The 23,832-nt window shown below is 40.7% G+C and overlaps 1 protein-coding gene across 1 annotated transcript in view; it reads left to right on the top strand.

Annotated features, from left to right (window-relative positions):
• LOC111543017 (adenylate cyclase type 10-like) overlaps nucleotides 1–23,775 on the top strand; it is a 39,301-nt gene extending 15,526 nt beyond the window's left edge. Inside the window, exons 7-21 of the mRNA XM_023212738.1 lie at nucleotides 571–760; nucleotides 2,263–2,349; nucleotides 3,539–3,810; nucleotides 4,342–4,475; nucleotides 5,162–5,290; nucleotides 6,796–7,068; nucleotides 8,026–8,361; nucleotides 11,070–11,133; nucleotides 12,985–13,204; nucleotides 13,564–13,689; nucleotides 17,536–17,708; nucleotides 18,138–18,294; nucleotides 20,293–20,497; nucleotides 21,553–21,670; nucleotides 22,084–23,775. Coding sequence (XP_023068506.1) covers nucleotides 571–760; nucleotides 2,263–2,349; nucleotides 3,539–3,810; nucleotides 4,342–4,475; nucleotides 5,162–5,290; nucleotides 6,796–7,068; nucleotides 8,026–8,361; nucleotides 11,070–11,133; nucleotides 12,985–13,204; nucleotides 13,564–13,689; nucleotides 17,536–17,708; nucleotides 18,138–18,294; nucleotides 20,293–20,497; nucleotides 21,553–21,670; nucleotides 22,084–22,102 — 2,503 coding nt within the window. The 3' untranslated portion in view covers nucleotides 22,103–23,775. The remainder of the gene's footprint in view (nucleotides 1–570; nucleotides 761–2,262; nucleotides 2,350–3,538; nucleotides 3,811–4,341; nucleotides 4,476–5,161; nucleotides 5,291–6,795; nucleotides 7,069–8,025; nucleotides 8,362–11,069; nucleotides 11,134–12,984; nucleotides 13,205–13,563; nucleotides 13,690–17,535; nucleotides 17,709–18,137; nucleotides 18,295–20,292; nucleotides 20,498–21,552; nucleotides 21,671–22,083) is intronic.
• Nucleotides 23,776–23,832: the final 57 nt, after the last annotated feature.

Below are 23,832 nucleotides of genomic sequence, written 5' to 3'. Positions count from 1 at the left end.
ATGTTACTACTTAGGCTCTGGAATAAGCCCTCAAGACCAGCATATATTAGCTCAGAATTGATTTTCTGGAAGGAGATATGAAGCCCCATCAATGAATGAGATTCTTCCAGGAATTCTGGAGAAAAAAAGCCGTTCTGAGAGTTAGCTTTGCAAATTGATTCAAATCAATAGAGTATCTACCAAAAAGCCTGGAATAATCAATAATGTTGATTATTGATATCCAGGAGTGTTAGGTGCTCCCTGTCTCTCTACAGACTGGGAGAAAGAATTGGAAGCCTTCCAAATGGCACAGCTAAGGTGTTTGCACCAGAAGAAGGGACAAGCAGTTCTGTATGAAGGTGGAAAAGGCTATGGAAAAAGCCAGCTGTTGGCTGAAATAAACTTCCTGACACAGAAGGAAGGGCATAGGTAAAGACTCCTGTTTTCTTAGTCAGAACCTACTTCTCTTGGAGCCTCTTTCCGTTGTTAGCGAGACTCTCGTGTCATTAGATTCAGCATTCCTAGATTGGTGAAGTGAGTAACCTACGTGTCATACAGGGGATTCTTGATGACCATAGTAATATTCACCAGGGTGTTGCCATTGATGCTGAAGGAAGCAGATTCCAAGCAGTGCTTCTATGCCATCCAGACCCTCATGGCCATCTTCTTTGAGATTGATACATGCCCAGCCTATTACCGGCAAGAGTGCCTACAAAGACACCTTTGTGGGATAGTGGAAGAACAACTTCACTGCCTTTTTAATGACCTCTTATTTGTGAAGGTAATGAAGGCAGTGGCTTTCTGAATTGGGTTACTGTTATATTTTGTGGAAAGTCAGACCTAGGATTGTTTTCTAATCTAATAACCTGAAGATATACATATATATATATATGTATGATAGGGCCAAGATTTGAAATTCCTTCGACACCAAAACTCAGCCTTTCTCCTTTTGAAGAGAGTGAATTCTAGTATTGAACCTGACACTTGGTAGTTGTATGTCCTAGAGCAAATCATTTAGCCTCTCTGAGTCATAGCTTTTTCATCTGTGAAATAACAATTATAGTACTGTATGTTTTTATGTGAATTTTAAAGAAGATGGTATCTAAGAGATTGCATTGTATATTTTAAAGTGCTAAATACATTAAGGTGGCCCTCACCAGTGGCATATCCCCAGGAATTATATCCATGTGTTCTTGAGTTGGTTATAATTTCTTTTTTTTTTTTTTTTTTTTTTTTTTGAGAAGGAGTCTTGCTCTGTCCCCCAGGCTGGAGTGCAGTGGTACGATCTCTGCTCACTGCAAGCTCTGCCTCCCAGGTTCACGCCATTCTCCTGGCTCAGCCTCCCGAGTAGCTGGGACTACAGGCGCCCGCCACCACGTCCGGCTAGTTTTTTGTATTTTTTTAGTAGAGACGGGGTTTCACAGTGTTAGCCAGGATGGTCTCGATCTCCTGACCTCGTGATCCACCCGTCTCGGCCTCCCACAGTGCTGGGATTATAGGCTTGAGCCACCGCGCCCAGCCGGTTATAATTTCTTTATTTTTTAACCCTACCTTCCTGTTCCCTTACCACAGAATATATCATTTGAAACCAGCATCTGGATCTCAAAAGCCTTCAGAGGTCTAGGATTTATGGGGTATCCAGTAGTGAACAAGCTAAAAATTCACCGGTCCACAATTTGTTTTATTTATCCTCTATCACTTCTCCTAATCTACCCACTCTGCAGAGTATTTTGGAATGGAACCCTAAGATCTGCCTAATCCCTCAACATATCCCTCTCTTAAGACAGGCCTTGCTTGGGTCTCTAAACCCTTGCCTACATAGATTAGCAGTCATCTCACTTTGGCTCTCAGGCTCCTGGTAGTTCATGTGCCTCAGCCTAGCACAGGAAACAATGTTACGTGATGTCTGTTGCATCTTGTTCTGACAAGTCTCATGTACAGATTTCATCCTGGTATACTTGGAATAACTGGAATACTGGGAGCTGCCCAAAATGGCATTGCTAAGTTCAACCTGTCATTTACTCCTTAGTCATAACTCTTTAAGGGTTTTACTAGAGTCTGGTATGGAAAGGAGATAGATATCTGTCTCTAACCCTTCATGAACTTTCTGTCTCATCCTTTGAACTATATATTAATGTTGGATTGGCCCTTGTAACTCTGCTCAATCTTGCAGAAACCCATTCTCAGTCAAAATAGAATTGTCTTGTGTTCCCTTTGGAGAACCTGCATGTTTTTATTAGATTTTCATTTTAAATGCTAACATGTAATAATTTTCCTGGTCAGTTTCCTTTGTCCTTCAAAGTTTCGCACATGGATGACGTGGCCAGACAAAAGAAGGTTAAAGCATGTTTTATTAAAGTACTTCAGGAGGTGGGTACTTTCACTACATGTCACTAACTCTTAATATGTGGAGATAGTTTATGTTTATTTTAATCGGTCCACATCACACTTTGATTCAGGCATTTCTTGGCCTGCCTATTTGCCGATATCTTCATTGTTATTTTCTACTTTTAAGCTTAGATTCATCCTACAACACAGCATGGCATATAAGAAAAGATCTTTGCTCTTCCAGATCCTGTTTCTAAATAAAATTTTAGTAGTTTAATTTAAAATAGTAGTTTCTAAATGCAGCTATGTAGATACTTTACCTAGTATTTGTTAAAAATGCAGATACTCATGTTCTAACCTAGGATTATGGAATCAAAAATCTGTATGAGTAGAAACTGATGTAACCATTCTGGAAAGCAATCTAAAAGCAACTAGTCAAATTTTAATAACATGTATCCTCTAGACCCAACAATTCCACTCCTGGGTATATATCTCAACAAGTATGTTCTTAACAGTGTGGAGGCCAGGGAGGTACCAGCATGAATGCTTGCATGAACATGATGGAATAAAATGCAGAATTTAGAAACAGGAGAATATATAAAAACATGAAAGAGAGAGATTAAAATGAGATCTATAATACAGTTGCATTTACATTAAAAACAATTACTTGACAAAACAACAACGCATGTTTTATAAGAACACCATAGAAACAAAGAACTATGCAATGAACACATTAGAATGGTCACTTGAGGCAGCGGAGAGTGAAGTGGGAGTTCCAAATGTGATTAAAAGTAAATAGATCTTTAAAGTCTGTTTGAGTGGGGCCTGGTGATTGGGAGTGCTGGCAAGCACTCCCAGGTAATTCCAGTGTATAGCCTGGTTTGGAAATTGCTGTTTTAAGGTATTATGAGTTCCCACACAAATGAAGCTTTTGCCAGAATGAAATATTTGAAAGGTTCAAGTTTGATTTGGAGAATATTTTGATGAGTATTTCATGTTTCAGGTAGAATATTTTCTTGTCCACAGAAATCCAGTACTTTTTTTAGGAACTAGATTTTATATTTATAAAGTAAAATATAATATATTTTACTTTAGAATATATTTTACTCCGAAAACTCTAGCCTGTGTTAACATTTTATTTAAATTATTGATGGGAAATTCATGGTAGATTTGAAAACCAGATGACTTCATTTCTAATCAGAGGTTATTATTTCTTTGCTGTTCTTTCCAGGCAGCGAGGGAAACACCACTGATTTTCCTCATTGATGAGGCCCAGTATATGGATGCAGCTTCGTGGGAGTTTTTGGAAACATTGGTCTCCAGTATGCCCATCATCATGGTGATGACGCTGACCCCTATCTTCACCCTGTGTGGCTGGGCCCAGCATTTCCTGCAGAGCCCTCAAGCTATCCTTATGCCTATTTCGAAGTCGGCAACAACCTCGCTGTTGAGAATGGCATGTTGGGAACTAGGGGTGGTGAGCATCCCCCAAGAGCTGCAGATGTGAGTGGCTAGGACTAACTGAGCACTTCATTAAGGGAGGAACCAGTGCCGTAATATAAGTGAGAAGGCACAGGTCTTACTGGAGTTGGGGGAGAGAATGGCATTAGTAACCATGATGAGGCCCCAAGACTAGATTTAAGGGAGACAGTCTTGTAATCAAGTAAGGGGCTGCCTCCCTGGGCTATCCACCCAGGTTTTCACAAGACAGTTAGGTCTTGGGTGGCTTGCTTTATGTGTCAGTTATATGTGATAAGGCCCCTTTCTGCCAGACCCTTTAGCAAGGGAATGTTAATTACTTTCAACATCAATAAAAGAAAAATAGTTGAGAAAGAAAAGTTATTGCTGAAATGCATTTCAAGGCCAATCAGAAATTACTTTTTTATATTTCTGTGCCTCTGTCCCCCTCTGTTAGTGTACGTCATGAAGAGCTGACTTTAACAAAAGAAGATGCCTCAGAGTGAAGTACCATTACATTTGGCTCCCCTAAAGTGGTCATCTCTAATGTGCAATCCCTTACTTACCTCCCTGCAGCTACCTTCACAGGTGCTTTGGAAATCCCCTTTATTGCGAGGTCCTATGCCAGGATCTTCTCTCTAAGGACATGTTGCTCTTTCATGACCTACAAAAAGAGGAAGAGGAAAACAGCAAGTGGGAAACCCTCTCAGGTAAGCTTAGCTTCCCAGAGTTCTACCCTGGTCCAGCTGCTGAAGTTCATTCTCCAGCATGACATCACTTGGCCTTTATGAGGTACATACCTTTTCCTTGCTAACATTGTGGGCCACACTAGGCCTTCCCAGATAAGCACACTATACAAATCTTATACAATTAGGGTGAAAATACTCAAGACTTGCCTTGGATAACTTAATCCAATCAATCTACAATAGTTCATTTTATAAGCAGCCCAAGAGGTGGGGCTAGGAAATCAGGATTTATAAACATGAAAGTCCAGAAAAAAGAATTGTACACTATTGATGATAAGGCTGACTTGAGGATTTGGATGGGGGATGGGAGAAGGGAGGAAATTAGGAGAGGAATAAAGGGTAGAATTATGTATAAAAGCAGAAAGGCATCCCAGAGCTGTGATGTAATAGAAGCAAGAGCTGTTATAAGGTGAACAGGAATAGTGATTAGTTGTAAGATACTGATTGGTACAGAGAATGTTGTTAGTTTATAAGAGAAAATTAGAGAACAGGCAGACAGGTGGGGTAAAACACTTTAAACCATGGTACACTCCAGTGATCTTCATCTTTTAGGTATTTTTTTTTTTACTAAATTATTATATTTTTGTGCCTTTAAAACTACAGTCCCTGAGAATGGTGCTTTCCTCAGTCATAGCCTGTTTTCTTTATAGCCAATGCCATGAAATCCATAATGTATAGTATTTTTCCTGCCAACTCTGAAGAAGACCAGGAACTTTATGTCTGCACAGTCAAGGATGATGTGAACTTGGATACAGTACTTCTACCACCCTTTCTGAAAGGTAAGTCCCTTGAAGACCTCAAGGGAACCAATTACAGATATCATTGCAATTAGTAATTTGGTGAGTAATTGAGTTTAGGTCTCTCATTATCATTCTGGCTTCATTTCTTCTAAAAAAGAAATCTACCTTCTAGAAATAAGTTCTGGCATTGCCTGAAGAGCTCTTTGAAGACTTGTAATGCTACTTGAGTAAGGTTTTACTTAAATGAGCTTATTGTTCTCTTTGGGGCTGACTGATGACCTGGAAAGGTTTTCCAATTATTTAATACAAAATAGGTCCTGAGTTTCCCTTTGTGCATATTCTTGTTACAGAGTAGACAGTAAGCAAAGGAGATGATGTTGCTAAGATTTAAGAAAATCCATGGTGTTAGTGAAGATACAGTGTTATGCACATAGCAAGAGTTTAATAAAAAGGAAGAGTGCAAAGTAGAATGACTGATGCCATAAAGAATAATGAAGCTATCAGAATTGGGTAGGCATAGTTGGAGAGGGGATGTTCTTCTTAGAAATGAATTTTTCTTATTTTAATATTTTATTCAAGTGTTTGGTGGGCAAGGTACTAATACTAAGCCCTCTTGAGGAATATTGTGATGAACAAGCATACCTTCAAGTAAAGTATGGTCTTGTTGAGAAAATAAGGCACACATATGAAACAGCAGTTCAGGACACCATGGAGTTAAGGGCCAGGGCTCTAGAGTCAGAAAACCCTGGGCACCGTGGACTCCTGCACTTACTGGCTATGGAACTTTGAATAAGTTAGTCAACTTCTCACTCATCAGTCAAATGAGAACAATAATAGTCCCTACCTCATGGGGCTAGTTGAGGATTAAATTAAATAAATTATGGCACATAATAAATATTCCATGACTGTTAGCTATTATATTATAAGCTCTTTACTCTGGAGGTTTTAGGTTCAACTAGACAGTTTACACTGATACAACTGTGATAGACCATACTTAACAATGGCTTTTCTTACTCAGAAGGAAATACAGGATGCTAACAGGACAGCAGCAGGTACCCTTCTTCAATGAGAGTTTTCACAGGAGTTTACATAGCACTCCAGGGGCTATTCTCTGGAGCCTCAAGTAATAGCTCAGCTGTGGGGAATGAAACTATGACTCACGGGTGCTTAGAGGCCTCATGGAGCCACTAAAGGCTGTATCTCTTATAATGGCCCAAACAGGCATTGCTTTCAGGCTCTGCAAGAGGCATGACCTTTTACAAGAATGATTATACCCAAGGAAGCCCAAATCTGTGGCTTACCACCAGTTCATTCAGTTTTACCAGTCCAACTTCAGTTTCCCAAGCAGAGGTTATTCTTAGCATAAGCAAAGAAGTTTGGCTAAGTGGAGTAGGGAGGATTGAGGTGGGGGCAGTAGACATGGGTAGATGAAAAGCACATCTTTATTTTTAAAAAAACTGTACGGACTTTCAACATGATATATTCTAGATTTGTAGAAATCTTGTTCACTGCTGATTGACTGACCGACTGATTGATTTTGGCAGAAATAGCAGTAAGCCAACTGGATCAACTGAGCCCAGAGGAACAGTTGCTGGTCAAGTGTGCTGCAATCATTGGTCACTCCTTCCATATAGATTTGCTGCAGCACCTCCTGCCTGGCTGGGATAAAAATAAGCTACTTCAGGTGTTGAGAGCTCTTGTAGATATACATGTGCTCTGCTGGCCCGACAAGAGCCAAGAGCTTCCTGTTGAACCCATATTAGTGCCTTCCTCTATCGACATAATTGATGAAACCAAAGAGAAGAAAACAAAGTTAGGTGAGGAAGGGCTGTTCCCTTTTACTCAGGTCTGAACAAAGAGTCCCTGTGGGGGTATCTGTGTTCAGAAAGACCATCAATATCATATATCAAGGGGTTCTCTTATTCGTTTGTTTAAAGATGGAGTTTTGTTATGTTGCCCAGGCCGTAACTCCTGAGCTCAGTGGGTGCGTACCACCACACCCAGTTTGAGGGTCTCTCTCTCAAAGCCTATGGCTAAGAAACAGAAAGAAAATTATCATTTAAACCATGAAAGAGACATGGATGTAGTGAAAAAATATCCTGTATTTTTCAGTCTTGTCTTCATTTCAGGAATTCTAGCTCCTTCTTAACCCAGGTGTTAGTATTTGTGTTTTGATTTTTGGTTGAGAAAATATTGACATAATCTTTTATTGGCTTCTAGGTACAAAGAATGAGATAAAAGGATAAACCATCCCCAATTTTAGAAACTCAACAAGGAAGACAAACACATGTGGAATTGAAACAGACATGAACAAAGCAAGATATAAATAGCTTGCAATCTCAAATTCTCCACATGAAAGAATAAGATTGTAACATGGACTACCCAAAGCACATATAATTCACAAATACTTTCCCTTTGACTTTGAAACATGTTTGGGCCCTATGTTTGAACAGAGCATTTCCTGTGATTTGGCATTCGTAATAATTTGAAGTAAAATCTCAATTTAGGAGAAACAATTAAGAAATCAGTGGTATAGAAGTACAGGATTTTTTTGTACCACTGATCATTTCTTCTCTGTTGTACTTTATACAAGATATGGTCAGTATCACTCTCAGAATGGTGCAAAATTTTTTATACAAAGGAGGCAGTAATATTAGCCTAGGGTTGTAAATAGAATTTTCTTACACACTAGCAGCCATGTGCTTGAGAGTTTGCCATATTGAAGCACAAAAGATTATAAGGGAAAATCTCACTTAGATTTTCCTAAATTTCAGATGGTGGTTCAGCCTGTCTTCTCAGGCTAAAAGAAGAATTATCCCTACCTCAAACTGAGGTGTTGGAATTTGGAGTGCCTCTACTACGGACAGCTGCTTGGGAGCTCTGGCCCAAGGAACAACAGATAGCTCTACACCTCGAATGTGCCTGCTTTCTCCAAGTTTTGGCCTGCCACTGTGGGAGCTGCCATGGAGGAGACTTTGTCCCCTTTCATCATTTTGCAGTTTGTTCTACTAAGAATTCCAAGGGGACCTCTCGATTCTGTACTTACAGAGATACTGGCTCAGTGCTAACACAAGTGATCACAGAAAAATTGCAGCTGCCTTCTCCCCAAGGTAAACCCAGGAGGCAGAAAGAGGATATATGGGTATTCATGTACTTGAAATTCTTCATCAAAAAGTTGAAATCAGATTAAAGGAGAAAAGTAGGTAGAAAGAACCACTTATTTATTCCCTAAGTACTAGAGATTTACAAAAATGTAATCTCAGAGTTAAAGACTACCTTAGAGATCATATTTGTTTTGATTGGCAATCTTGGGCAAGTTACTTAACCTCAATCAATTGGAGACAGTAATAATACCAACTTCACAGGCTGGGTGCGGTGGCTTACACATGTAATCCCAGCATTTTGAGAGGCTGAAGCGGGCAGATCACTTGAGGTCAGGAGATCAAGACCAGCCTGGCCAACATGGTGAAACCCCCTCTCTACTACAAATACAAAAATTAGCCAGGCATGGTGGTGGGCACCTATAATCCCAGATACTCAGGGGGCTGAGGCAGAAGAATCGCTTGAACCCGGGAGCCGGAGGTTGCAGTGAGCCGAGATTGTGCCACTGCACTCCAGCCTGGGCGACAGAGTGAGACTGTCTCAAAATAAATAAATTAATTAATAATAATATCAACTTTACTGGGTCATTGTGGAGATTAAATTAGTTAAAATATGTAGTGTGCTCTGAACAGTGCCAGACATACAGTGATTGCTCAATACCCTTTAGCTATTGTTTTGATTATTACTATTATTTTTCAGCTCAGTACACACATATTGAGTCCTTATGTATGTCAGATTCTATACCAAGGAATATGGTGTGAATAACCCTTGATCTTTGCACTTCTGAAGCTATCTATTTTGGGGGTTACTACAGACATATAGATAGAGAATTCTAGTATGGCATGGTAAAAGCAATGAAAATGAGAAAGGGCCATTAACTCAGCTGGGGAAATATGTCAGTGAAGATTCTCCTTTGAAGTAGATTATGTCAGAATTGCGTCTTGAGGGATAAGTAGGAGTTAGCTACCTGAAGAAGGTTTTATTGGTTAATAGATACTCACCATAGCCTGTTAAACATATGAGGTCATTCCTCTTTGTTTAGCCTTTTCAGTTAGCTTACCTTACAGAACAACTCATCGTCTCCAGCTGTCAGAAAGTTTCTTATTTCATCAGGATGTAAGGTGCCTCCTTGTACCTTCACCCATTTTTCATAATTATACCCTCTTCCATACTTGAAGATAGCTATCAAGACCCAACCAAATCCTCTTTCCCTACTTTGATAAAAGGGAGTTGGTTTGGTATTGGGGGTGGGGTGATGGTATGTGGAAAATGGTAGATAGCTGTCGGCAAAAGGCTAAAATGAGGGATTTGTTGTATGATACAATTCTTCTAGGTATAACATCATGACTATGAAGGTGGACCAATGACTTGGAGCAATTAGTCATTGGTTGATGAGCTCTATGTGCATTTGCACTTGTTGTGCTTTCCAAAGTCTGGTATGGTGAAGAAACTGTGCTATTGTTCATATTTCCTGTGTGACTTTTTTGCTTTTAAGAGGTCAGTTTTGGCCAGGCCTGTTGGCTCACACCTGTAATCTCAGCACTTTGGGAGGCCAAGGTGGGCAGATCACAAGGTCAGGAGATCGAGACCATCCTGGCTAATACAGTGAAATCCCGTCTCTACTAAAAATACAAAAGAGTAGCCAGGCATGGTGGCGGGCACCTGTAGTCCCAGCTACTCAGGAGGCTGAGGCAGGAGAATGACGTGGACCTGGGAGGCAAGGTTTGCAGTGAGCCAAGATTGCGCCACTGCACTCCAGCCTGGGCAACAGAGCAAGACTCTGTCTCAAAAAATAAATAAATAAATAAATAAATAAATAAATAAATAAATAAATAAAGGTCAGTTTTCTTTTTTTTTGCTTTGGATTAGACAGCCTGCTCCGTCCATAGGAAAAAGGCTCAAGACCTTCTCAGCCCAGCAGAACCCTGAGGAGGCTTCCCAGACCCGAGGCCTTTGTGCATTGCCATTGCAGACCTGGCATTGCCTGACTCCAGAGGGTACTATTACAGAGGCTATGATATGAGGGTGCCTCTTGGAGTTGTGTACTGCAGTAGAGCTGCCAATATCCTCAGTTATCTTAGCTGTGATTTAACATCATTATCATCAGCAAGCCAGTCTTTTTACTTAACCCAAGTTCTCCCTAAAACAGTCCTCTTAGACTCCTTATCAATCCCACCATCCATGCTGTGAGTTGCAATGGGTAACATCTCAACATCATTCCTCATATTTGCTGTTATCTGTTAGAAGGCAGCTTCAGAAGAAGAATCAGATCTGTAGGATAAAGGCTATTTAAAAGCCTGCTACGTAAAGCTGGAAAGCTCTCTCGGTCACTGACTAGGGAACTGTGGTATCTTATACTATCACAGTTTTCTTCACTTGGTTTTAACCTTTACAGTTCACTCTGATCTGGTCATGACCCTGATCCATATATATTCAGGGATTTCCACTACTAGAAATAGCCAGCAAACCAGGATGGACACATTCTTTATTTTTCCTTCATCTTGAAAATACTGAATGCCTCCTTCAAAATCAGAACTAGTTTGAAGGTTTGGGAATGATGAGAGTTACTATTTGAATCACAAGTAGTTGTGAAGAAATTTACAAACTACCATCCTAATTTTGTGTTGTAAACTGCAGAAGAAAGGTAGTCAGGAATTTAAAATGTCCTCAGTTCATCCAAACATGGAGAATTAATCATATTGTTTTCTCCCTATAGATAGTTTTCCATTCCAGATGAAACCATCCAGAACTCAGGAGGCCTTCTCAAGTGAATGCTGCAGGTAGGCAGAGATGCTGAGGGTGAACATGGAGGGACCAAAAGTGACAGAAAGATGACCATTAAACTGAGCCACTTACGTCACTTGCAGTTGAGGAGTGGTGACTCTTGTACTAAGCCCAGTATTAAGGTTAACAGAGAAGATTTGGAAAGGCAATTTTTGATTCTCTATAGGGAATTATTTTTGATTCTCTATAGGGAATTATTATAAAAAATTATTTCTTTTTTTTTTTTCTTTTTCTTTTTCTTTTTCTTTTTTTTTTTTTTTTTTGAGACAGAGCCTCACTCTGTTACCCAGGCTAGAATGCAACGGCGTGATCTTGGCTCACTGCAACCTCTGCCTCCCGGGTCAAAGTGATTCCTGCCTCAGCCTCCCGAGGAGCTGGGACTGCAGGCACGTGCCACCACACCCTGGTAATTTTTGTATTTTTAGTAGAGATGGGGTTTCTCCATGTTAGCCAGGATGCTCTCGATCTCCTGACCTCATGATCCGCCCACCTCAGCCTCCCAAAGTACTGGGATTACCGCCATGATCCACCACACCTGGTGGGAAATTATTTCTTAATGGTTGGGAAAAACTTTTTAAAAACACCTTTTTCTTTTTTTTTTTTTTTGAGATGGAGTCTCTGTCATCCAGGCTGGAGTGCAGTGGCACCATCTCGGCTCACTGCAACCTCCGCCTCCCAGGTTCAAGCGATTCTCTTGCCTCAGCCTCCCAAGTAGCTGGAGTTACAGGTGCATGCCACCATGCCTGGCTAATTTTTGTATTTTTAGTAGACACGGGGTTTCGCCATGTTGGCCAGGCTGATCTTGAACTCCTGACCGCAGGTGGTCCACCAGCTTCAGCCTCCCAAAGTGCTGGGATTATAGGTGTGAACCACCACACCCAGCCTTTTAATAGCTTTTAAGTGCATTTTATACATAGCATTTTTATTTCCAGCTATAGATTTGTCTTCTTAATTATTTTAGCCCAGATGATATTAAAATGAACATACATTTCCTAACCATGTACCTCCTGGATCTCTAATGCTTTTCAGTGTTCAATGTCCCTACCTGGAGTTCACCAGCCACTCTATATACAGTTTCCCATCCCACTTATCTAACTTGATTTCTTACTGTTTTCAAACAAAAATCTTTTCCACATGAACCACTCCCACACTAACCTGTGTGTCTTTGCTCACACATTTCTCTCTTGTTAAATGCTGAGTGACCTCCACATCTCTCCACCTTTCAGTATGTTGACCATCCTTCAAGGCCCTCCTCAGTCTCCATGGTTTTAGGTCATTATAGCTCAGAAAGATCTGACTTTTGAGCTCAGCGTGCCTGTGAAAAGTACACTAGATTAGAAGTCAGAGTGGTAAGCTCTAGTTTTGGTTCTACTTCTCAGTATGAAGCTATATGTAATTTCTCTGAGCCTCAGTGACCTAAAAGAGGCAATTTTTGCCTGCCTGAATGACAGAGTTGTTGTAGGATTAGATGATGATATATAAAATAATGTTAAAATGTGGTATTAGAAAATTCAAATATGCTATCAGAAAAAATGTATTATTATTGCTTTGTATCATTTTTATGTTTTATTTAACATTTAGATTGTTATTTAACTATTCAAGTGTGGTATTTCCCCATTTAGATTGAGGTATTTAGATTGGCTTTCAGCTTTTAAAAATTCCTAATAGAGCTTTGCAGTTACAACTCTGGTCCCTGACTTTTAACATTTTATGGAGTAATTGAGGAGAAGAATAGACAAATAATTAATGAATGATACAGGAAAGCTTCCTGGAAAAAGTGACTTTGAGACCTGGTAATGCCCCAATAAAGGTGGCCACTCTCAGTTTTTCATTTTCTTTCCACAAAGAACAGAGGAAGAGTTCCTAGATGAAGTGAAGAGGAAGCTGGCTCAGACCAGCCCTGAGAAAGACCTGTTGACCACAAAGCCTTGTCACTGTAAGGATATCCTGAAGTTAGTGCTCTCACCTCTCACCCAGCATTGCTTGGTCATTGGAGAAACGACCTGTGCATTTTACTACCTGCTGGAGGCTGCAGCTGCCTCCTTGGACCTGTCAGATAATTATATGGTGAGCAGGCTCTGCAATCTGCCCTTCAGCTGAGCCTTTTACTTTGAGAATCTGATTGAGATCTCTTACAGTCATAACCATGAGTGAAAAGTGGAAGAAAGTAGGAGAGAGAGAAGAGCTAGAAAGGATTTAGGAAAAAACGTGAAGTGGAAATATGGTAGTGGAATAGCACCGACCTGTGCTGGCACTGCCCCTGACTCTTGCACAAGCAGTCCAGCTCCTGTTTCTAGCTTGAAGTCCAAATCTGTTTCAAATTCTGATCTTGACCCTCATCATAACCTTACTCCAGCCTTTGCCCTAATCACACCAGCATCATCCTAATCCTAATCTGGTTTCTTTATCCCTTGCCCTGTTTGGAGGCCTTCTTTTATTTAAGGAAGGCAAGCAGTCTTCTGGGCCAACCCTCAGCATTTTCATTTTTGAAAAAACACAAGGTGAAGATCTGTCAGTTTGAAGAGGCTACTTTCTGCTGTCTTCTGTCGGAGGTGAGGACAGGGGGTGACCTTGAAGTGCTGGCTATTTCTCCTTGAGGGTTACCCTATTATTTCTTTTAAAATCTCTTCATTGTTTTTTGTGTATGATTATAAATGTGATAATGTGATAAAAGGTTTATTCACATTTAAAATATAGAAATATATAATAGGTAGAAAGTGAAAGAGCTCCCACTAATCCTACACCCCCCCACCATAATTAATAATTGTATGCATGTTCCACCAACTGTACACACACAGCCATATCATTGTTTTCCATTATTTTTTAATAGGATCATATTCTACATTTTCTTGTTCCTGCAGCTTGCTTTTATTCTTAATAGTATAGACAGAACCTATTTACATATTGGTGTGCATGCTGATCCACCACATAGTTACAACTGCCAAGTACTCCATTAGCTAGATCATAGCTTAGCTCTTCCCTTCTTCAGGTGCATTTAGGTTATCTCTATTTTGGGGATTATTATAAACATTGCTACAGTGAATATTCTTCTTAATATTCTTCTTAAAGAAAGAAGTGAATATCTTTCTCTCCTTGTGAGAGTGTTTCTGTAAGAGAAATTTCCAAAGGTGGCAATGCTAAGACACAATTTTAAAGTTCATAAATACATCATCACCAAATTGCCAAAAATATCAATTCAAGTTTTTCCCATTTCCTCATATCCTTACTAACAACAGATACTACCAGTCTTTTATTATTATTATTATTTTTTTATTATACTTTAAGTTCTAGGGTACATGTGCATAACGTGCAGGTTTGTTACATATGTATACTTGTGTCATGTTGGTGTGCTGCACCCATCAACTCGTCAGCACCCATCAATTCATCATTTATATCATGTATAACTCCCCAATGCAATCCCTCCCCCCTCCCCCCTCCCCAAGATAGGCCCCAGTGTGTGATGTTCCCCTTCCCGAGTCCAAGTGATCTCATTGTTCAGTTCCCACCTATGAGTGAGAACATGCGGTGTTTGGTTTTCTGTTCTTGTGATAGTTTGCTAAGAATGATGGTTTCCAGCTGCATCCATGTCCCTACAAAGGACGCAAACTCATCCTTTTTTATGGCTGCATAGTATTCCATGGTGTATATGTGCCACATTTTCTTAATCCAGTCTGTCACAGATGGACATTTGGGTTGATTCCAAGTCTTTGCTATTGTGAATAGTGCCGCAATAAACATACGTGTGCATGTGTCTTTGTAGTAGAATAATTTATAATCCTTTGGGTATATACCCAGTAGTGGGATGGCTGGGTCATATGGTACATCTAGTTCTAGATCCTTGAGGAATTGCCATACTGTTTTCCATAATGGTTGAACTAGTTTACAATCCCACCAACAGTGTAAAAGTGTTCCTATTTCTCCACATCCTCTCCAACACCTGTTGTTTCCTGATTTTTTAATGATTGCCGTTCTAACTGGTGTGAGATGGTATCTCATTGTGGTTTTGATTTGCATTTCTCTGATCGCGAGTGATGATGAGCATTTTTTCATGTGTCTGTTGGCTGTATGAATGTCTTCTTTTGAGAAATGTCTGTTCATATCCTTTCCCCAGTTTTTGATGGGGTTGTTTGTTTTTTTCTTGTATATTTGTTTGAGTTTTTTGTAGATTCTGGATATTAGCCCTTTGTCAGATGAGTAGATTGCAAAAATTTTCTCCCATTCTGTAGGTTGCCTGTTCACTCTGATGGTAGTTTCTTTTGCTGTGCAGAAGCTCTTTAGTTTAATTAGATCCCATTTGTCAATTTTGGCTTTTGCTGCCATTGCTTTTGGTGTTTTAGACATGAAGTCCTTGCCCATGCCTATGTCCTGAATGGTACTACCTAGATTTTCTTCTAGGGTTTTTATGGTATTAGGTCTAACATTTAAGTCTCTAATCCATCTTGAATTAATCTTCGTATAAGGAGTAAGGAAAGGATCCAGTTTCAGCTTTCTACTTATGGCTAGCCAATTTTCCCAGCACCATTTATTAAATAGGGAATCCTTTCCCCATTTCTTGTTTCTCTCAGGTTTGTCAAAGATCAGATGGCTGTAGATGTGTGGTATTATTTCTGAGGACTCTGTTCTGTTCCATTGGTCTATATCTCTGTTTTGGTACCAGTACCATGCTGTTTTGGTTACTGTAGCCTTGTAGTATACTTTGAAGTCAGGTAGCGTGACGCCTCCAGCTTTGTCCTTTTGACTTAGGATTGTCTTGGCAATGCAGGCTCTTTTTTGGTTCCATATGAACTTTAAAGCAGTTCTTTCCAATTCTGTGAAGAAACTCATTGGTAGCTTGATGGGGATGGCATTGAATCTCTAAATAACCTTGGGCAGTATGGCCATTTTCACGATATTGATTCTTCCTATCCATGAGCATGGTATGTTCTTCCATTTGTTTGTGTCCTCTTTGATTTCACTGAGCAGTGGTTTGTAGTTCTCCTTGAAGAGGTCCTTTACATCCCTTGTAAGTTGGATTCCTAGGTATTTTATTCTCTTTGAAGCAATTGTGAATGGAAGTTCATTCCTGATTTGGCTCTCTGCTTGTCTGTTACTGGTGTATAAGAATGCTTGTGATTTTTGCACATTAATTTTGTATCCTGAGACTTTGCTGAAGTTGCTTATCAGCTTAAGGAGATTTTGGGCTGAGACGATGGGGTTTTCTAAATATGCAATCATGTCATCTGCAAACAGGGACAATTTGACTTCTTCTTTTCCTAACTGAATACCCTTTATTTCTTTCTCTTGCCGGATTGCCCCAGCCAGAACTTCCAACACTATGTTGAATGGGAGTGGTGAGAGAGGGCATCCCTGTCTTGTGCCAGTTTTCAAAGGGAATTTTTCCAGTTTTTGCCCATTCAGTATGATATTAGCTGTGGGTTTGTCATAAATAGCTCTTATTATTTTGAGGTACGTTCCATCAATACCGAATTTATTGAGCGTTTTTAGCATGAAGGGCTGTTGAATTTTGTCCAGTCTTTTCTAACCTTGCTAATTCCTAGACAAAGTTATATTGTTTTAATGTGTTTCTCTTAATTAATAAGGTACATCATTCTTCTAGGTTTATTGGTCATTTGTATATTTTTGTGAATTATCCATTCATGTTCATTGAAGTAGATATAAACTAATTTGCCCATTGGAGTATATGTAAACTAATTTTAATGTAAACCTTAAGATAATTTGGTTAGGATAGTAAACTTAAGGTACATAATGTCTTGAAGGCCAAAGGGAGTATTAGAGTTGTCACATTGTTGCATTATTTATGCTTCAACCAAGAGGTCTTCAGAGCAAAGTTAAATAAGTATTCTTTCCCTTTATAAGTGAGAGTTATTGTGCAGTCCTCCCAAGATTGTTCTTTGTTCTAGAATCACGTAGACTTTATCACTTTCTTGAGGGATTCAGCCTTAGAATGTGAAGATATAGGATAACTTCAAGGTAGTTCCCCAGCTCCCACCCCACATCTACTGTGAGTTAACCTATTTAGGAAGAGAGATAAAGGATTTGGTGATATTATAGATGCTTTCTATGTCATGTGAGAGCATCTGAGTCTCCACTCAAATGACGATCCCTTCTCAGTCTAGCAGCATCACATTTTAAATCATAGCCTTCCTCTGCTGCCCACTGACAAATATGTGGGAGATGAGAAAGGAGGATACTTTCTCCATAATCCTATTTTCTCAACCCTTTACTCACTTATGGCCATACTGGTGCTTGTTAGGGTGACTGGTAACCAGGCTATGCTCTAGCTCAGCTCACTCTTAGCACCTCAGTAACCCCAACTACACATCTCAAAATGAAAGAGCCAGTGTGTTATATCCCAAACCTTGTATTTACATTAATACTTCTTGTTTTCCCATCTCCAGGTCTGTTTCAACATGGGACACATCACTTTAGCCAAAAAATTGGCTAGGAAAGCCCGTCGGCTGCTGAAAAGGAATTTCCCTTGGACCCGGTTTGGTGTCCTTTTCCAGACATTCCTGGAAAAGTATTGGTATCCCTGTACCCTGAGCCAACCTCCAAACAACCCTAGTGAGAAGTGAGAAGGCTTCCTAAGACTGTAGTTAACTAGCCTGAGCTTTGCCTTTTTGACCTAAAACTACTTTTTTCTATCAAATAATCTTTAAGCATCTAACAGACAAGCAGATAACAAGATATATAACAGTCAGCATACATATATATATATATATGTATATATTCCACCTTACTCCCCCAGCCAATTACATGTAGCACATAGGGATTTAAAGAATGAATCTTTTTTTGAAACCTCTCTCTGAACTTTTCCTGATCAAGAGGGATTAATTAAAATGGCATATGAGGTTAGGAGTAGTGGGAAACAAGGACTATTTCTGAATTTGGACATCTGTAGATGGCCCCATGATGAGTAGACTTGGAGCTCTTGTAGGGAGGGAACTTTGGGCATTAGTAAAGAATAAGGGCATGCTAACCACCCTGTGCCTTGCAACAGTAAGAAGAATTTGGCAGTTCTGCAGCAGCAGGTGCATTGCCTCTCCCTACTCTGGCAGCTCTATAACCTGGAGGCCACAGCCAGTAGCTACAGGTTTGCCTGCCTGGCTACTCTTATGCAGAAGAATTCAGCTGAGGAGTTTGCAAATGAAGCCCAGGTAAGCAGGTCCTTGCTTTAACTTTGGACATCACTCAGAAACCAAGTTCCTGGTTTAGCATGGTTCTCCAATAACCCAGACAACGCTGATCATGTGTTCAAGTGAGGTTTCTCAATTTGCAGTTTATAGATGGGTTTCCAGGTATGAGATTATCTGTGAACTCCCAGAACTGAATGCAGAATTTTATGTGTATATTCAAAAGAACCTTTGGGGGCTGACAGGAGGAAGAAAAGGGGTCATTGCTTTCATCAGATTCTCAAAGAAGCCTGTGATCTAAGAAAGATTTAAAACTGCTGATTTAGGAAAAAAACAAAAGGAAATATGTCTTCCTCATTTTAGTGTCTTACCTTACCTTTCTCTCTGTCTTATCCACATATTCAACAATGAACTACTTGGTGAACACCTGTTATATGCCAGGCACTGATCTTGACTCCAGGGAAATATAATAAGTAAAATACACAGTATATTAGGTGATAATCAATGCAGTGGAGCAAAATAAAGTGGAGGCAAGGGGATTTGGGGTTCTGTGAGGTGAGGGGTGGGGTATAGTTTTGAACAAGGTGGTCAGAGAAAGCTTTGCTGAGCAGGTGACATTGGAGTAAATATCTGAAAGAGGCGAGAAAGTAAGACTGTCTGGGAGTAGGGTATCCAGGCAGAGGGCACAGTGAATGCCCAAGGCATATCCTCTGTGTTTGAAGGACAGTGTGACTGGACGGGAGGAAGAGGAGGAGAGTGAACCAAGAGATGAGGTCAGAAGGACCGGGAAGGGGTGGGGTGGCAAATGGTGCAGACCCTAGATAGGCCACTGTAGGAGTTTTGGCTTTTACTCTGAAAGAGATGGGAAGCCATTAATGGGTTCTGAGAAGAGGGGTGACAGTATCTACTTATATTTTAATAAGATCATTCTGTCTGCTGTGTTGAAAGTAACATGAAGGGGACAAGGGAGGAAGCAGGGAGACCAGTTAGGAAGCTAATGCAGTAATCTAAGCAAGAGATGGTGATGGCTTTGATTATTGTGGGGAAAAAAGGTTGGGGGTGGTCTTTTGTCAAAATAGAGGCAATAGGATTCACTCATGGATCAGTTCTGGGATGTGAGGGAAAGAAGAGTCAAGGATAATCCAAAAAGTTGTGACCCAAACTTCTAGAGGGACAGCGATGCTCTTAATTGGGATAGGGAAGTCTGCAGGAGGAACAGATTTGGGGGACGATTTGGGAGCTAGGCTTTAGACATGTTTTATTTGAGATGCCCATTAGACATCGAGGTGGAGACAAGTCTGGTGAATATGAGTCCAGGTGAATATTCAAGTCTGGGGTTCATGAGAGAGGTCTGACATATGGGAACCATCAGTGTGCAAATACTGTTTAAAGTCACAGGACTGTGTGAGAACAGCAAGGGAGTTAGTATAGAAAAGTTCCAGGGACTAACAGCTCCAGCGTTAAAAGGTCAGAGTGGTGAGAAGAAACCAGCAAAAGAAACTGAGAATAAGTTGCCAGGGAGACAGGAGGAAAACCAACAGAGCCTGGCATGCTGGAAAGCTAGGGAAGACAGTGTTCCAAGAAGAGAGCACTATTTCAAGTGCACACATAGTTATATAGAACACTATTTCAGATGTGCACATAGTTATATAGAGATCTAGGCAGCTGCCCTGAAGAGCTCTATGGAGCAAATATCAGAGGTCTTAAATTAGAAAACAAAGAAGAGGTAGTTTAATCAGTGTTTTGAAAGGGAAAGTCATGGATTGGAGAGGAAAAGCAGGAGCATGTAGAGAAAGTGGTTTGTTTAAAGAACAGGCAGTGAGAATGATCCAGTTAGAAGTGTAGGGGTGAGAAGGAGCATATTTTTCTAGCTGGGTTGGAGGCAAGTTGTGGGATACCAGGAGTTTAGACTGAGTGACCAGCAAGGCATCATAATAGACTCTTACATAGGAAAGGAACAAAATGGAAATGTTACATGAATGTACAATGGGAATATTTTGCCCTGTGTTTGTTTCCCTGCAGGTTGTCTCTACCTATGTGGAGCTCTCTCAGTTCTCCCAGAGCATGGGCATCAAGGACAAGTGGCTGCACTGTGAGCAGATGGCCATTCAGAAAAGCAGTTTATGTTGGTTCTCCAGGGAGGGATTGTTGGCCACAGCTCAGGTCATGCAGGCCCTGGCCTACACCAAGCTCTGCCTTGGCCATCTTGACTTCTCCATCAAGCTGGGTAAAGGGACTTAGGGATGGTGGGTCTAGGGCTTTTAGAGAGTACATGTTCACAGCTGGATCTCACACAGTGCTCTTGAACCTCCTCAGGTTTTCAAGCTCGTGAGATATGCAGACACCTCAAGAAACTAGCTCTGGAAAATCTGGTTCTCTCAGTTCTCTTCAGATCTGCATTTCTGAAGAAGAAGTATTAAGATCATTTTCTGTCATTTGTATTTGTTTCCTAAGAGGGGTGTGTATATTTTCCCAGAGAAGTTTGGAGTGGAGAGTGGAGAGGATATTCCATTTCCACACCCCGGGATATCCTTCCCTTGGCCACTCCAGACACATTATCTTAAGTGTGGAAGAATCAGGAGTGGAAATGCAGAGTCAGAGCTACTATGTATTCCTCAGCACTTGGGGCTCATGGACAAACTTTCTTCAAAAAAAAAATCTGCAGGGAGATAGAGAATTGCAGCAGCTGAAGACCCTGGAAACTGCCTCAGAGGCAGTCTCCCACCTCCTTTGCCTAGAGATGGGTCTGATCCCAGGCATAGCTGTTCTCTATATAAATAGAGCTATGAAGAGGAGATCTAAAGGATGTTAGGCTGCTTTGAAGGTATAAGACCCCTTTCTTTCCTACCCATCCTCCTCACTCCCTAGCTGGTCCTAGTGGCTCTGTCTCTCGGCAGATTTGGTCTGTGTGTCCATGTACTGGAGAGTCAGTGGGCACTCATTTCTCAGGGTTATGATGTCCTTGGCCTGGCCTGCTTTTACTCTGCTTGCTTAGATCTGCTGCTCTACGGAAAAGGTAAATCTTGCACAGGTCTCTGCTGTACTCCCGAGGGATTCAGACCTCAGATGGGGCTCTAGGTTTGGAATACAGGCAGTCATGAACCTGTCCCTCAGGCATGGCCTCTGCCCCTGATCTCTGGCTCCTTAAAGTCTGGGAACCATGTTGTAATTCAGGGGTGTCTGCCTTTGGAGTCTTGTTTCCTTCCCTGTATCACATACCTTCTATACCCTGGTTCCTACACTGATAGTATATACTAGCGTGGTTACCTTCTCTGTCCACAGGATTGCTGTTTCGGCCCTTTAGTGAGTGTCTGCGTTCCGTTCAAATCTACGAGCACAGCCATGTTCTGACCTCTCAGAGCGATGTCATGCTGGGGGTCCACTCCTCCCTGGCCATGTGGTAATGTCTTACTCAAGGGTTGTGGAAAAGGATAGACATTTAAGTCATTTAAGCTGTCTCTCCCCACCTGACAGGACTGTTGAACATCTCTAACCAACTTTTAAAGACCATTCACCTCCCATACCCTCCCATCTTATTAAAAGGGCTCTTGCCCTTTAACAGGTTTTGGCCTGTAGGTCAAGGGTTACATTTAGGGTTATACTTAACTGCTAGAGTGACCCATAACAAGGCTGAATATAATTGGTCTCTTTTTAAGTTTCCTTGTATGTGAGTTAGTAGCCTTGATCACTTTCTAGCATCACAATTCTGACTGTCCAGAAGGTCTTAGAGCCTTAAAGAAGTGACGATTTTAAGCAAAAGTCATGGTTGGTGAGCAGCGGATATTGCTGAGAGCTATTACTCTTTTCCTCCAGGTTTGCCCAGGAATCATAGTGGGACCTGTTTGAGCACTATTTCTCCAAGGCTTGCCAGTTGGTGAAAAGAACCAATACTTCACTATTTGGTGCACATGGCTTTGTTCATCCGATTCCTAGGGTGCCACGTGCTAATGTTACAGAAAATACCAGAGGGTATCTTCATGCATATTCCTCTAGAGCTTCGCAGCCAAACCCTTGAGGTACCTGTTTCTCAGCTGTCCTTCAACTAACACCTAATTCACTTAGTTCTACCCTATGATGCTCTTTCTACCACCTGCATCTCTTCCTTGTTTTCCCTTTTACTGGCTCTGTCTCCCTTTACTCTTTGAATCCTTTGTTTCTCCACCTAGAAAATTTCCACCTACCTTATGTGTCCTTCCAGATATTATTGCATCTAGTTCTGGACTGGGTTTCTTTCCACCTTTGCCAGCTACTACAGTATCATTAAAATATTAACATTTAGCCTTGCTCAGTGGACCTGTACTCTATGGGTCAGTCTGTAATTTGACACATCTCCCTACAGCCCTTCTGAGTCTAAAACACATTGCAATTCCTCTGTATCCCAAAACCAGTTTTCCAGGCCTATTTTGCCATCAGTAACTCCTCCCTGTTCCCTCAGCCATGAGTGAATATGCTGAATGAGGACCTTTGTAAGTTCTGATGAAGTGGCATGTTAGGAGGATGAAGCACTAATCCCAGAGCTAATGGACCTTCCTTTCCTTTCAGTACTTTAAGGAGTTCTTCTCTCAATGTGTGACCTGCCCTGTCTATCACCAGTGGGTATCTGAGCTTAAGGCCTCTGTAATGAGATGTGAAAAGAGAGAATTCATGTCCCTGACTAACAGCATCAGACCTTTTGACACTTGCTTGACCAGGATTTGGATAAAAGGAGAATTTCTGCAGGAAAATAACTCTTAGAAAAGAAATTTAGGAATACAGAGTAAGCATTTCTTCCTGGAACCCTTGTGTGAGAGACATAAAGACAGTCTCAGATTCTTACTGATGAGCAGTCAAAGGCTGCACTTCTGAAGTAAAAAGGGATACACAGATGTAAGGAGTTAGTCCTTGCTCCAGAGGTAAGTATAATCCTCTTCCTAATGCTAGGCCCTGCCTGGACAGATAGGAATCCCTTCTTTTGTTAAACAGCAATTTCTTCAGCTTCTCTCAGCTCTTTGTTTCACTATTAGTAACCCTTAGGCATAGAAAGTTCTTCCTTGCTTTTAGCCAAAGCAATTGGGTTGTTTCCTTGGAATAATTGGATGGTCACTAAGGAGAGAAAAAGGTCTTAGAAGTCACAATGTAATGTCTATGAATGATAACATTAGGCAAGAAAAGGAGAGGAAAGAATATAGTTCCTTTCCTCAGAGCCCTGCAAATCTCCTTCTTTCCCAGGGCCGCTATTTAACTTTGTAATTGCTGAGGACATTCTTTGTATTTATCACATTCTTTATGTTCCTTCTTTCAGGATTTAACAGAGTGGCTGATGTCAAGGAGAACAAGGATGCAGAAGAAACTCAAGATGTATGTGTTAAAAGAACAATAACCTGAAGGGACCATGATTCTTTTATTGTATATAACACAAGGAAATGCCCCAGATTCTCCTTTTAAATATATAGTGTACATATTACATATACTAGCCTTTATAGTTACTGCTATCTATATGTTTATCAAAATAAAAGACTATTTTTTTCTAAAACATGCCACTTAGATTTTTTTTAACTCTTAAAAGTCATTAGCACAACTCTA

Source organism: Piliocolobus tephrosceles, chromosome 5, assembly GCF_002776525.5.
Source record: "Piliocolobus tephrosceles isolate RC106 chromosome 5, ASM277652v3, whole genome shotgun sequence".
NCBI classification, from domain to species: domain Eukaryota; kingdom Metazoa; phylum Chordata; class Mammalia; order Primates; family Cercopithecidae; genus Piliocolobus; species Piliocolobus tephrosceles.
The sequence above is the reverse complement of the archived record's forward strand: the minus strand, read 5'-3'. Positions and strand labels throughout refer to the sequence as shown.